Source organism: Mus pahari, chromosome 2 (genome assembly GCF_900095145.1).
Source record: "Mus pahari chromosome 2, PAHARI_EIJ_v1.1, whole genome shotgun sequence".
Classification (NCBI taxonomy): Eukaryota; Metazoa; Chordata; class Mammalia; order Rodentia; family Muridae; genus Mus; species Mus pahari.
The window spans coordinates 77,310,198-77,323,841 of NC_034591.1; the positions used below are offsets into that span (position 1 = coordinate 77,310,198).

At 43.6% G+C, this 13,644-nt stretch overlaps 1 protein-coding gene across 3 annotated transcripts in view; it reads left to right on the plus strand.

The window, feature by feature from the left end:
• The first annotated feature begins 584 nt into the window (after positions 1–584).
• Herc3 (HECT and RLD domain containing E3 ubiquitin protein ligase 3) overlaps positions 585–13,644 on the plus strand; it is an 89,195-nt gene continuing 76,135 nt past the window's right edge. For all 3 annotated transcript variants that reach the window (XM_029534556.1, XM_021189850.2, XM_029534558.1), the window contains exons 1-2: positions 585–1,046; positions 12,768–13,022. In XM_029534556.1, coding sequence (XP_029390416.1) covers positions 12,797–13,022 — 226 coding nt within the window. In that variant the 5' untranslated portion in view covers positions 585–1,046; positions 12,768–12,796. The remainder of the gene's footprint in view (positions 1,047–12,767; positions 13,023–13,644) is intronic.

The window sequence follows — 13,644 nt, forward strand, 5'->3', positions numbered from 1 at the left end:
ACCAAAGGTGGTGCTTTATGATTTTAGAATTGGTGATTCTCACACTCTCTTGTTTTCTGCAGTGTGCTCTCCTCTCTAGTCAAGCCTGACTGTGCACCATTGCGGGCCCGCAGTCCTTGGCCCCCGAGTGACATCGATTTGGAACTACCCTAGGCTCTGGCAGTCACCCTACAGCTCACCATGCCAGTCTCAGTTCCTTCTCTCACCTCTGCATGAATAATAAGAACCTGAATCCAGAACCAAAAGGAACCAACCAACCAACCAACCAACCAACCAACCAACCAACCAACCAACCAACCCAATCGACCAAAATCCCCACACCATTGGGCATCGCTCCTTTGCATCCTCGCTGGCGAAAAGCAATTTCACTCCAGCAAAGGTTACTCCTGCCTTCTCCGGTTCTGGGTCCAGGGTCCTGCCATCTCCCTACCACACCTGGTTGTGGGTCCCACAACCTCCAGTCACCTCCCAGGCTCCGATCCCACCGCCTCCCTGTCACCTCCCTCGCCCTAGGTCCCGCCCCCTCCCGGTTTCCTCCCCGGCCCCGCCCGCCCCGACGTCGCCCCGCCTTCTCCGCACCCGCCGCGCCCCGCCCCGCTGCCGCCGCCACCATTGGCCAGGCGGGAAGTCGGTCTCCCAGCTCCTGCGGCCGCGGGAGTGCGGGGGAAACTTCATTATTACTGTGACGCTGGAGGCCGGGGAGGCCCGAGCTGCCTGAGGGCTGCGGCCGCGGGGTCGGCGCTGCGGACCCGGGTGCGGGTGCGGGCGGGGCGGCGGTCTCAGGGCACCGAGCCCGCCGCACCCGCGGAGGAGGGGGCTGGGCTGTCCGCAGCTCCCTGTCGCGGAGGCGCCTCCCGGCTCTGCTTGGCCGCGGGCGGCGGGTGACCTCCGTGCGTGAAGAGCATCGCGGCGCGGCGCGGCGGCAGGGGAATTCGCGTTGCGGCTGGCCGCGGGCTCCTCCCACCCAGCTGGCGGGCGGGGCTCGGGGACCTGGTGTCTGGTGCAGACGCTGCTGCGGCCGAGCCGACGGCTGGACCCCGGAGCAGGTGTGTGGACCGAAAGGCTGAACCTGGGGAGACTCGCTCCGGCTACTGCCGGGAGCGTGTGGAGCTCGGGGCCCCAGGGGAGGAATGCTTGAACTTTGCTGTTCCGGGCTGTTTTCTTTTAGAGTTCGCACCTGCCCCATTAGGAAGTGCCTTAAATTTTACCTAAGGCGTCGAAGGTTTTACTGGGATTTGTCTCATCCGGGGTGCTTTGGGGGAGGACGATTCAAGCGATATCTTCCATTTTTATGTGCCTTCTGTCTCTTTCCACAAATAGGAAGCTATTTCTAGAACCTTTCATTTGATAATTTGATAAAGTGAACTGATTTTTAGCTTTAGATTGGAAAGACAGGAAAGCGAAGTAAAAAGGATTAGCATTTTAAAATGCAGTCAGAGCGATGTGGTACTTTCAGAGGCAAATTACAGTGCCTCTTCTTCTTCTTCTTCTTCTTTTTTTAATTTTATTTCTTTCCACGGATATAAATCAGAAAAACAAAATCGGTGGCTTACTCCAGTTTTGACCCCATCTGAGAAGTTAAACTGCAGGAATCAAATTAGATGCAAAACTCCTTTGTCGTGAAAAATAGAAGCGTGGTTCACTGCTAGCCAGTTGGACTTGTTCAGTAAGTAGTGGTGTTTCATTGTGTTAAAAAAAAAAAAAAAAGAACCAGGAGTCCAAAAATGTTCCAGACTGTGCTGGAGAAGTCATTGGATATTGCATTTCATGTTGCGGGACAAACTTGAATCTCTTAAGATCTGTATAACCACTTAAAAACGTCTGTGTAAGTAATGAAAGGAGCGCCCCTGCTGGAGACAAACAGCTTTACACCAGTTTCAGAAATAAAAGTGATAGTCTCCTAATTGAAAGGGATTTTCTTACGAAGGTAGAAATGATGTCTGAAACTCATTCAGGACCACGGACTATATAATGGCTCATACCATCATAGCTGCTCTGTGGGGGATCTTGTCACATCTTAATGCTCCCCTTTGCTTTATTTGGGTGACTGGAGGTGCCTGTCTGTGACTTCTTGTGTTGCACTTAGAGGATATGGTAACAGGGAGAAACGAAAGTAGCAGTTGCGGTCAGGTAGCTAGCTAGCTAGCTGTGAAAGATAACCTGGAGAAGTGAACAGAAAAATTGAATTTTTTTTTTCAATAATTTCTGTCCAATCGATCTATATAAGAGATTTGAAAATAGTGAAAATTTACTACCCCTATTAAGTGGCAAGAATTTTATAAGGTTCTCTCTATGACTGTAGTCACATTAAAGGTGAAGAACTTGATCAAGGTTGGACTGAGGTTATCTTAACCAAACCCTTATCCTGATATACACTGAAGAACATTCCATCCTGAATGGCTAAGCACATTCTTCCTTTCAGTAGTTTACTCGGGCCTTTCTTCCCCCTTTTCTTTTGGGTTGGAGTCATGCTGTATGGTATAGACTGGCCTCTAAGTTATTATAACCCAAGTGTACGTTGAACTCTCAGTAATCCTCCTGCTCCAGTCTTATTAGCCCTGGGATTACAGGTGTGCACCATCACTCTAGGCTTATGTATTTTCAAGCACTTAGTAGAGTCCTGTTCTGAAGTTATTTCTTTAACGTGTATCTCCTGAAGCTGAGGTGGGACAGACCTGACTTCTAGTCTAAATGCCTTAGTGTATGATTAGGGGTGAGTTAACTTAAAGCCTCTGAGCCTTAGTTCCCCCCCCCCCCCCCAGTCTTGTAAATGGTGATACTATCTACTGCCCAGATCTGATAAGAGGATTAAACAAAGTTAAAGACCCAGAGGGATATAGCTGCTCGGTGAGGGACAGCAATACATCTTCATGCTTTCCCTTAGCTTTGAGGTAGCACAGAGAAAAAGGTGAGTCCAGAAAGCAGGGAACCTAATTTCTGGGCTTTGCTTCAACAGCTTCTCCTTCCTCCAATTCTTTCCCCTCTCCTCCTTCATTCTAAGACTGGATTTTATATAGCCGAGGCCGGCCTTGAACTCCGTATGTAGCTGGTGACCACCTTGAATTGATGTTCCTGACTTCGCCCTCTTAAGTGCCATCTTTCTCTGTTGCCACTTAACCATAGTTACTTAATCCTGAAAGCACTCAGCTGCCATTTCTGTTGGATTGGTAAACTTGTTTCAGTAACATGGCCCCTTTGACAAAACTACCCTGTGCTCTTAAACATGTAAAACTTTCAGAAATGACACTTGCTGGTGCTAAGGGTTTGTGTTTCTGTGTAGGTGAGCTGGTTTTATCATTAGTCAAGGTTGTAGAGGGCAGTCTGGTTAACTCTATTGAGATTTGCTCGCTCCCCTTCTCCCTCTGGCTGCCTTAAGTTCTGGTTGTATAATTGCCGATGATTTAGCGAATATGAGCTCTCTTATTGCCTACAGCTTGTCTTTTTACACTTTCTTTTAAGAATGTTCTATTAACATATGTTAATTACATATAGTAATGGTTTTATTATCACACTTTTATACATTTATAATGTATTTTGATCATATGCAACTTTGTCTTTAAACTCATATTTAGGAAATTTAGAGAGAGTGTGGTTTTTGTGATTTGGTTTGCTTTTGTTTGAAACACAGTTCAGTGTTGTGTTTAAGAGTATGGCTTGTAGACTAGTAGAGGAAATTTGAATTCTGCCTTTTGACTTTGGAAGGTTCTATTTCAGCTCCTTATTTACATGTTCTTGGGCAAGTGATTTAATCTTGCTAATCTTGAGGTTTCTAAAGTGGTTTTGCCAACTTAAACTCCCACCAGCTGTGCATAATAAGACTTCTGGGTGTTCTAGATCCTCAGCTTGACAGAGGGTAAATTAAATAAAGTTTTTAGATCTAGACCCAGGATAGGTTTGCAATCACGGGAAACATTGTTTTTTCTTGGTTTAGAAATCATTTTTGAGCCCTGTCCTACTTAGCGTTACTATTGCTGTGATGAAACATCATGGCCAAAGGATTGGGGGGAAGGGTTTGTTTGGCTTGTGCTTCCACATCACAGTTTATCACCAAAGGAAGGCAGAACAGGAACCAGGATGCAGGAGCTGATGCAAAGGCCATGGAGGAGTACTGCTTTCTGGCTTGCTCATAGCACCCAGGACCATCTGCCCAGGGTGGCACCACCGGCAGTGGGTTAGGCCCTTCCTCATTAATCACTACTTAAGAAAATACCCTGCAGGCTTGCCTATAGCTTGATCTAAAGGAGGAATTTTCTTGAGGTTCCCTCCTCTCAAATGGCTTTAGCTTCTGTCAGGCTGCATAAAACTATCTAGCACAAGCCCCTTCAATGTACTAGACATCAGTCTGTTCTCTAAAGGTGGAGAAATGAACAAAAGAGTCTCAGGCTTGGACCTACCAGGAGGAGCCAGAATTCCATTCTCTCAGTTGTAGCACATTGGTGTGCTTGCTGCCCTGCTACCCCCTCCCCTGTGGTGTGTGTGTGTGTGTGTGTGTGTGTGTGTGTGTGTGTGTGTGTGTGAGAGAGAGAGAGAGAGAGAGAGAGAGAGAGAGAGAGAGAGAGAGATGGAGATGCCAGGGCCTTGATGTGACACTTCACACCTATACTCTCCTCCCAGGTGAAGCTAGGGTAAGATGATTGTCATGGGTTTTAGACCAACCTGTACTACATAGTAAGACTCAAAAACAGAACAATGGGGGGCTTGATGGCGTGTGCCCTGAGTTCAGACCCCAGTAATGCAAACAACGACAGCAAACCCCCCGCATTTTGTCAGCTGTGATGGCTCATGTGTTTGATCTTAATACTTGGGAAGCTGAGGCAGGAGAATTAATGTGCGCTTTAGCCCTGTCTGGCCCATTTACTAAGGGCCAGGCCAGCCTGGGCTTAATGAGTTGGATTCTTAATGAGTTAGACAGTTTGGCTGTATGCCCAGGAATAAAGTTCCTGTGCTGTGCATATTCACATCTCTGTCTTCACTAGCAAATGCCAACTTGTTTCCCATAGTCATTCTAGCTTGGGCTACACAGTGACCCTATCTCAAACAGTAAAAGGAAAGAAAAATGGCGGGCATGTCATCACAGACATGTAATTCCAGCACATGGGAGATAAAGGTAGGAGAACCAGAAGTCATTCTTAGATATATAAGAAGTGTATATTGAGACTGGCAATAACCAAGTAAATTGGAGAAGTGGTCATAGTCACCTCCTGTTCCCTGTCTTATATGGTTGTGGCTGGTATATTTATTGTGCTGGACCCAATCTCTCCTCCACTTCTGTCCACTTCCAGGGGCTTCTGGTAGTTTCCAGATAAAAAGTCAATGTGTCTGAACAGTATGGTGACACCAGTTTCTTTTTGTAAAAGTATAGTGGTATGTATACATGTGTTCCTGTGCACATATGGACACATGTATAATTATAGTGAATAGAAAAAAAAAAGGCCTGTTCACCCAAGCAGGGGCTCCGGATCCACTATGTTTAATGAGAGCTACATTGTAAAAGGCATTTCACTTTCAGGTCAGCTGAAGCACAGGAGGTCAATTTTAAATGGAGAAACACATTGTTATTTTTGTTAGGACTAGAGACTTAATTAGCCATATCCATGCTGGAAAACATAACTGTACACAGGTTAAACCTGGGAAGTGTGGTCTTCTCTGATCATGACTCGGTTCATTTGGCTCTCTGCGCCCTTGCATTCTTCTGAGAACAGGAGCCATCAAAGATGAGCAAAGCTTGGTTCCTCCATAGAGGCTGCCAGTCTGTGTGGGCATAGGGTATTGAGGGAGGCTCTAAGAAGTGGAACACTGCCCAACCAGTGCTTCTTCTAAATTGCGAAACACTTGTATCATAAAGTAATGCCAGTATGTCTGTGTAGAGATGTGAGGGCAGAAGCGGAACATCATCCTGCTATTGGAACTCCTCCTGGGTGTTTGTGGCTTGTCCGCTCTGCCCCTGATGCCCCCAGAAGCACTACCTTCTCTTTGGTGTTTATGAAGGTTTTTGATTCATACCCTTACTCCAACAATATTGGCTTTATAGCATTTAAACTTTGTAACATTCTGATTTCTTTTGTAACTCAAAACTTGCTGTGTCTAGGTTAGGGTTTTACTGCTGTGAACAGATATCATGACAACATTTAATTGGGGCTGGCTTACAGGTTCAGAGGTTCAGACCCTTATCATCCAGGCTGGAAGCATGGCAACATTCAGGCAGGCATGGTGCAGGAGGAGCTGACAGTTTTATGTCTTCATCTGAAGGCTGCTTGCAGAATACTGACTTCCAGGCAGCTAGGTTGAAAGTTTATAACCCACACCCACAGTGACACACTTATTCCAATAGGGTCACACCTTCTAATTGTGCCACTCCCTGGGTTGAACATATACAAACTTTCACATGCTATTAGTTTATTTTTAATTGCTGTACAGGATTCTATTTTATACATATGTAGTTTATGTTTCCTTTGAGACAAGTTTCATGAAGACCAGGCTGTGACCCCTCATCCTTCTGCCTCTATTAGATTCTGAGATTACTTTTAGCCATCTCACAGAACATTCTTGTTTCTGCCCTGGGCATCCTCTTAGGGGGTGGCTTGTAGGTATGTACCACCACACTTGGCTTTTTTTTCTTTCTGTTTCTAATAATAATGAAATTCTTTTATATATGAATTATATATTTTTCACATTTTATCTAACTATATATTATATAAGTTTATATAAATATACAGAAAAGCATTTATATATTTATACTTATTTACTATAATACAGATATATATTTACATATAAATATTTATATATGATATATATCATGATGCCTAGATTAATGAATTTCTTCATTGTATGTAAGGTAGCCAGTAGCCAGTGTGCTCACTTCTATTAAAATTAAAATCAAATAGTATTGAAATTTCAGTTCTTCAGTTGTATTAGCTACATTTTGAATGCATGGCCACTATAGTGGACAGTGCCAGCATACAGTATTTCTGCACTGCTGCATGTTCCAAGTTTCCAGGTTTTACTGCCTGTCTCTGTCTTTCTGCAGTTGCAGGAGCACCATAGATTCTTAGTGAGTTAGACAGTCTGGTTGTAGACTCAGGAGTGAAATGACTGTGCTGTGCAGTATTCACATGCTTGTATCTTCACCAGAAAATGCCAGCTTGTTTTCCAGAGTTGTTAATGGCAGTTCACACTCATTAGCTGTGAGTAAGAGCTCTGGCTGTTCTGGTGTTACCAGGCTGTCAATTTCTTGCCCGGCTGGCTGGGTGTCTTTTGAAGGCTGCCCACAGCGCCCATGGAGAGCCTCTCATTCAGTTAGCTTAACAAAGCCTAATGCCAGATAGTGAAAGAGGCGTCATGGAAAGAGGCTAATGGGGAAGAGCAGGAATGCTATGTCATGGCTGAAAGGGTCTGAGGACCCAAATCCCACTAAAGGAGCAGGAACCCACAGAAGGGAGTGGATGTCTTGTGGAGAACATTTGCGTGCCTTTTATGCAATTCTTGCTAGCAGAAAAAAAAATTAATAATGAAGCATATCATTAGAATGAATCTTGTTATTGGTGTCTGAGTTTTGTGTCTAAATTTGATTGCATTTGGGGCATACCTGCAATGCACTGAATCCGTGTACATGGCCTTAACACCTGCACATACATCACCACTCATGTATCTGTTGCTAAGCATATTTGAGAGGACGTACATCATTACGTTAAGTGAGAGAATGAATCCTGCCTCTGTGTTACTAGGTTTCCGTGAGTTTCAGAGGAGTAGGAATTGGTTATTAGGTTGCTGTGGCCATGATGTTAAGACAGTTTAGGAGGTAGAGGTTGCCATTCAGTATTCAACTCACTCACTAGGACTGGAACAGACAGACAAATCTATCTACCTTTTCCCTCCAGATTTTAAAGAAAACCCGGAAAGCTCTCTAGCAACCTCAGATGCCCTAACAAAAATGACAGTGTGTTGGAAGCACAGCTTTGCTGTGGTGCAGGCTTGGCAGGACATAACTAATGCTAGTCCTGGCCAAGGAGATCGGGAGTGACACCCAGCCTCCTCTGGAACTGTCTTGTCTGCAAAGGCCTTTATGCAGAGCACCAAATCTCCTAGGAATCACAGTGATATTTGGTGGTCACTTTCTACATTATGCTAGGACAGTGCTGCGTTCTACACATTTTGTCCTAGAACTTAGTTATTCTGCTACACTGGAGAGAGAGGAAACAGACCTGGGAATCTCTACACTTCCTTCTGCAGGATTCCCAGTCAGTTTGTGGCTAACTTAGGACTTGAGCTGAGTTGACCCATTCGACCATTCAGAGTATCAATCTTTTACCAAGACTAAATGAGAAAAAGAACGAGCCATCTGTGACACCCAGGGAAAGGTGTCCTTTGAAAGCTGTCTCTGCCTTTGGTTTGTGATTGAAGGAACGAGAGACAGGAAATGGAAGCTGAGACTGAGGAGGTGTAGGAGATGGGTGCCGTTCTGTAGTCTTCTGTCACAGACTCCATAATTGGGTATTTTGTAGGGAAACAAAAGAATTACCTTTAATAGCCAAGGAGAGGCAGTAAATGTAGAAAAACGGATGAGAGGTCAAAATGCCCAGTGATGCACAGACATGCTGATCTAGAGGTCAAGTTCATAGACACTGGCAGGAACCAGCTTTAGGGGTTCAGTTTAGAGCATGTCTGTAAGTGGAAGCTGGATTATTGGTGCATGTGTGGGTCCGCCTCCTTTTGAGAGGGTCTCCCTGTTACTCAGGGTGGCCTCACACCCATGTTTCTCCTGCTTTAGCCATCCCAGTACTGGAATCTCCGGGATGTGCCATCATTCCCAATTAGCTGGATTCTCTTTAACACACTGAACCTAACCTGAACGGTGGATGATTTCAGTGCCCCCTGCTGCCATTCTGAGACATTATGATAACCTCAACCATATTCCAATTAGGAAAGCAACCCTCCTACAGAGATGCCTCAGGCTTATGTTACTGTTTAACTCTCCTGGCAAACAGATTTTACCTAGCTACTTGGAGATTCCTTTAATTCAAGCAAGGTGAAGTTTTGTAGTTTTTGTTTTGTTTTTGCTTTTTTTTTTGTACATTTGCTATTTTTCTCCCTAAAATGTTTCTACTTGTCAATTGGAGGTCATGCCTAAGGCTTTTCACCTAGGATTATACACACCCAGAGCACTGAGAGTTCTGCTGTGTGTCAAGCACAAACTCCTCCAAAGTTGATTGACTCAGGATGCCAGCATAGTAATAAAGAGAGATACCATGCAGGTTGGGATGCTTGGACCCCATTGGTCAATATGTTTCATCACTGCTGTAGACTTAACTCTGGGGGTTGGGGGAATTAGGTTGCTTGTTCATCACGGAACTCAAGCCAGACAAATGACTGGGTAAATTTAGTAACTGTTGTGATGGAGTCCTATTACACTATTAAGTAATTCTTCAGTACATCCAATACACTGACTATTGACCAGGGTATTCATTCTTTGTGAACAGTTCTGGGGACTCTTGGGAACGCTGATCATTCAGCAGTTCATTGTAGGTTCCTTACTGGAGAGGTCAAGTATAGAGTCTGAGTTCAAATCCCCTGCTGTGCCACAGTGAGTCTGGTCCTATGACTGTTTTCCTTAGCACTCTTGTCTTTTCCTTCATATGTATGTACGTACATACATACATATATAGTCAGTGTCTGGTCTTTCTGTATGTGTAAAATCTTACAGAAGATTAAACAGACCAATACCTTTGAGCTTGACTCAGAATAAGCTCAAATTAAGTCTTACCTATAGATGTTCTTAATGATGTAATTATTAATATTATCAGTCAGGAGTTTATTTTATTACAAGTAAAACAAACCCAATTCCAACAAAAGGAGATGGCCAGTACAGCAACCTTTTTAAAAGCACGATTTATATGATTATATCGACATATTTGATTCTCATTATTTACAATAATTACATCTTATAAAGCTACTATGAACACCACATTAGTGACCCATGGAAAACTTATTTCCAGGCAGACGCAGGAGAGGGTAATATGTTTTTGTCACCATGAATGTTGCTTTATGTGTGCCTGTTTAGTATACATTACAACTAATTACATATCTCTTTATTCTCTAATTGAGGAGGTTTCCTCTTTTTTGGTCTGGGTAATGAAATGTTGGCATTTTAACTGTGAGCCTCTAGATGTCTGGTGTGAACGCACAGGCACACAGCTGCACCCCACAGTCTCTTTGTCATTGTTGTGTACTCTAGACTTAATGTAAAGATAGAAGAATTTTCTGTTTTTTTTTCCTGTTACTGATTATTAATGGAGTTACAACTAACATTTTAATTTATTCATGGAGAAACTCACCTAAAACCGAGTGTTCTTCTCACAGCAGCCTTCTTGCACCCAGTGTCACTACAAGGCACTTCAGTTCTGACCGGCAGAGTCACCAACATGTCAAGGCTACCAGTTGAGCAGACTCTCAGCTCTGGACCTCTTTATGATACAGCAGACACTCTTCACTGCTGAGTCATCTCTGGTCCCCAGACACATTTCTCCTATTGGCTAACCCTGTAGTTGCTCATCTCTGAATTATGACTAATCTGTGCTCAGAGGGCAGATATATTTTAAATTTTACAATTTCATGCCTTTAAAGCTTAAAAATTCAAAGAATAAATTGGAATTACTGTAGCACTGTTGTGCTTTGTATACTGACTAAAGTGCAGTCATTTCTACAGTATTTTTGTGTTGCGGTATTGTAGGTAACATGTTACTTGGGTAGCAGGGTCGACCTGTGGATCTGTGTGGACGCTGGTGTCAGTCTTGTATGTGGGGCATAGCTCTGCAGCCTCCAGCTGAGTAACTGTGGTGTTTTTGAATGCTGGGAGTGCTGCTTTATCTAAAGTGGCTGTTTCGATGATGACAGGAGGTAATAATAAACTATGTAATATTGCAGTGGCTGATAGTGTAATATCTTGGTGCTAATACATTTATTGATAGGAGAGAGAAGACAAAAACAACAAAATATTAAATTGAAAGAATTGAGTGTGAATCAGCAATTGAGTTACCTGGGGAAGTTCCATTGTAAACAAATGTCTTCTCCTTGTCCTCTCTCTGCCTGTTTTGTACTTACAGGTTTTCTTCCTTAATCTTAGCAGTTTATCAAAGAATAATACTTAAGCTTAATGCTTTTTCAACCTAGCATCTAGACAAGATATTAAACTCTTGGGAAGAAGCAATACTTTTTGGTCATGAAAAAGAATTAAATTCAGTTTTATATTTTTGTGCCTTCGTTGAAAGCTTCAAAGTTTAAAGAATAAATTAGAATTACTGTAGTGCAGTTGTAAAAAATTTTACATAAATCAAAGACACAGTACTGGATCTGTTGTCAAAAAGGGTTGGAGCAGTAGACTTCATTGGATTATAATTTGTTTGTAGCCATTTCTTTTACAGTAGGAGGAAGGAAGTTTCCCATCTTTAATTCTGCCTTTGCACAAAAAGACTGTCTGCTTTGTGCTCTTAGGCCCTCAGAAGTTAGAGTTCTTCCGGTGGGCTGGTTGATGGGGCTGTCAGGCTTCGTCATGCCCTGTTGTTCCTGGTGAGACTGTCATGCCTAGGATCTGGCAGTGATTAAGTAAGATGTCTGAAACGTGTGCATGACAGAACGGTGACATGTAATCTGAGTGTTCCTAGGGCCAGACTTTGGAAGATTTTCTTTAAAATCCAAATAAAGTGATTTTAATGGCAAACCCTGCTGACCAGAGGTCTTCTCCAGTGGTCAAGAATTGCTAGGGCAGGAAGCAGTGTTTAACTGTCACTTGCCTGCAATTCTTGGTTTCCTCATAGTCCTCAGTCTTCACTTTAGTCTTCTGGTTTTCTGTTTGTTTGTTTTTTGTTTTTGAAATTTCCCCCTCCCTCCAAGGCCTCTTCCACCAAAGTTCTGCTTTTCCCCAGAGTGGTAAGGTACTTACTGTAAGGATGTCGAGGCTCGCTAGATGTTTTCTTCACTGGGGAATCAGCTGCTTAATATTCCCAACTGTAGTGATAGCAAGAGCCACTGAACTTTTGAAGAACTGCCCACCATTTTCCAGAGCAGCCCCGCCATTTTGTGCTCTTGTAGAACGGCTCCATCTTAATCTGGTCACTTTGGTGTGTATGAACTAGGAGAGAGGAGAAGATTTTGTTTTCAGCTGTTTGGAAAAGCATCCCGCTGTGGGGACATATTTTTAAAAACTTGGGGATCTTGTCAGCAGTAGTCAGTTGGCCAGAGTTGATGACCTGCTGTCTGGAAGAAGCCTATGATTTCTGGTGAAGGGGGTTACAAATATGACAGAGTTAAGTTTGAAGAGTAGAAAGGAGACCTCTCAGTTCTGGTAGACAAGTAGCCATGTCAGAGGAAGCAGGCCCAGATGGATGCAGAGATGGGTTCAGTAGAGGGCCCCACTTCCAGGTAGGAAGCACGACGGGGTTCACTCAGTGATGTGAAGACGATTTATTTAAAATTGCCTTTTCAGTGCTACTAAAACACAAAACAGCATCTTTCTAACTTATGGAACTATTTTGGATAATATTAACATGGTTTATTTTAAGATGCAAGGCGTGGTGATTATTAGGCAAGGGCCATTTTTAATTAACCCAAAAGTAATGGATTTTGTTTCGAGGTTTCATTCAGTTCTCACATCCTTGGTTCACGTGGGAGGGTCGTTTTAATTGGTTGCATTTGTTACTTGATTTCTTCTGATGCTTTTAAATACTTTTTTTTTAACCTCCATTTTTTTTTTTTTAAACAAAACTATTTTCTAGGCTATATGAGACCCTGAAGGATAAGAACAATGTTATGTTGGGGGTATTGGTCTCTGGGCCAACCAGGCATCAGCTCCAACCTGCAAGGAATCGTGGCTGAGCCCCAGGTGTGCCGCTTTGTATCAGACAGAAGCATCAAGGAAGTGGCGTGCGGAGGAAACCACTCCGTGTTCCTGCTGGAGGATGGGGAGGTTTATACGTGTGGAGTAAACACCAAGGGGCAGCTTGGCCACGAGAGGGAAGGTAACAAGCCAGGTAAGTGCCACCCTGTCTTGCTCGTCATATACTGCCAAGTGCCACCCTGTCTTGCTCGTCATATACTGCTAAGACAATTGGTAGCAACTCATTTCTTACCAATCTCTTTCTTCAGGGAAGCTCTGGCTTCTTTAAGTAGTGCAGTATTCCCCATTGAACTGTGTCTAATTTAAGCTATGTAATGGGAAAATAGCCTTTCTTCTTTTAATCTTATTATACAACGTGCAAAGCAGGATTGAGAGGTGATTTTCCCCAGTAATTGAAAGCTAAGACATGAGAGTTTTAAACACGGAGTCCTCACGTGATCTGTATCAAGTTTCCTCCCTGATTTCTTCTGTATTCTTTTATTTCTGCAACATGCTTTTGCAAAGCATTTGGTACTGAGCACTGTGTGGGACGTTGTGAGCAGAGATGAGGATGCTGTGACGAGGCAAACCTGTGATTCTTGTGGCAAGTTCTCCACATGGATGTTTGGGTGCAGACTTGTGACAGATACACTGGGGTGGAATGGAGAGGTGAGGTGGGCAGAGCAAAAACGATGAGTAGACTTTTGGCCCATGAACATATCCATATGTGTGTGTGTGTGTGTGTGTGTGTGTGTGTGTGTGAGAGAGAGAGAGAG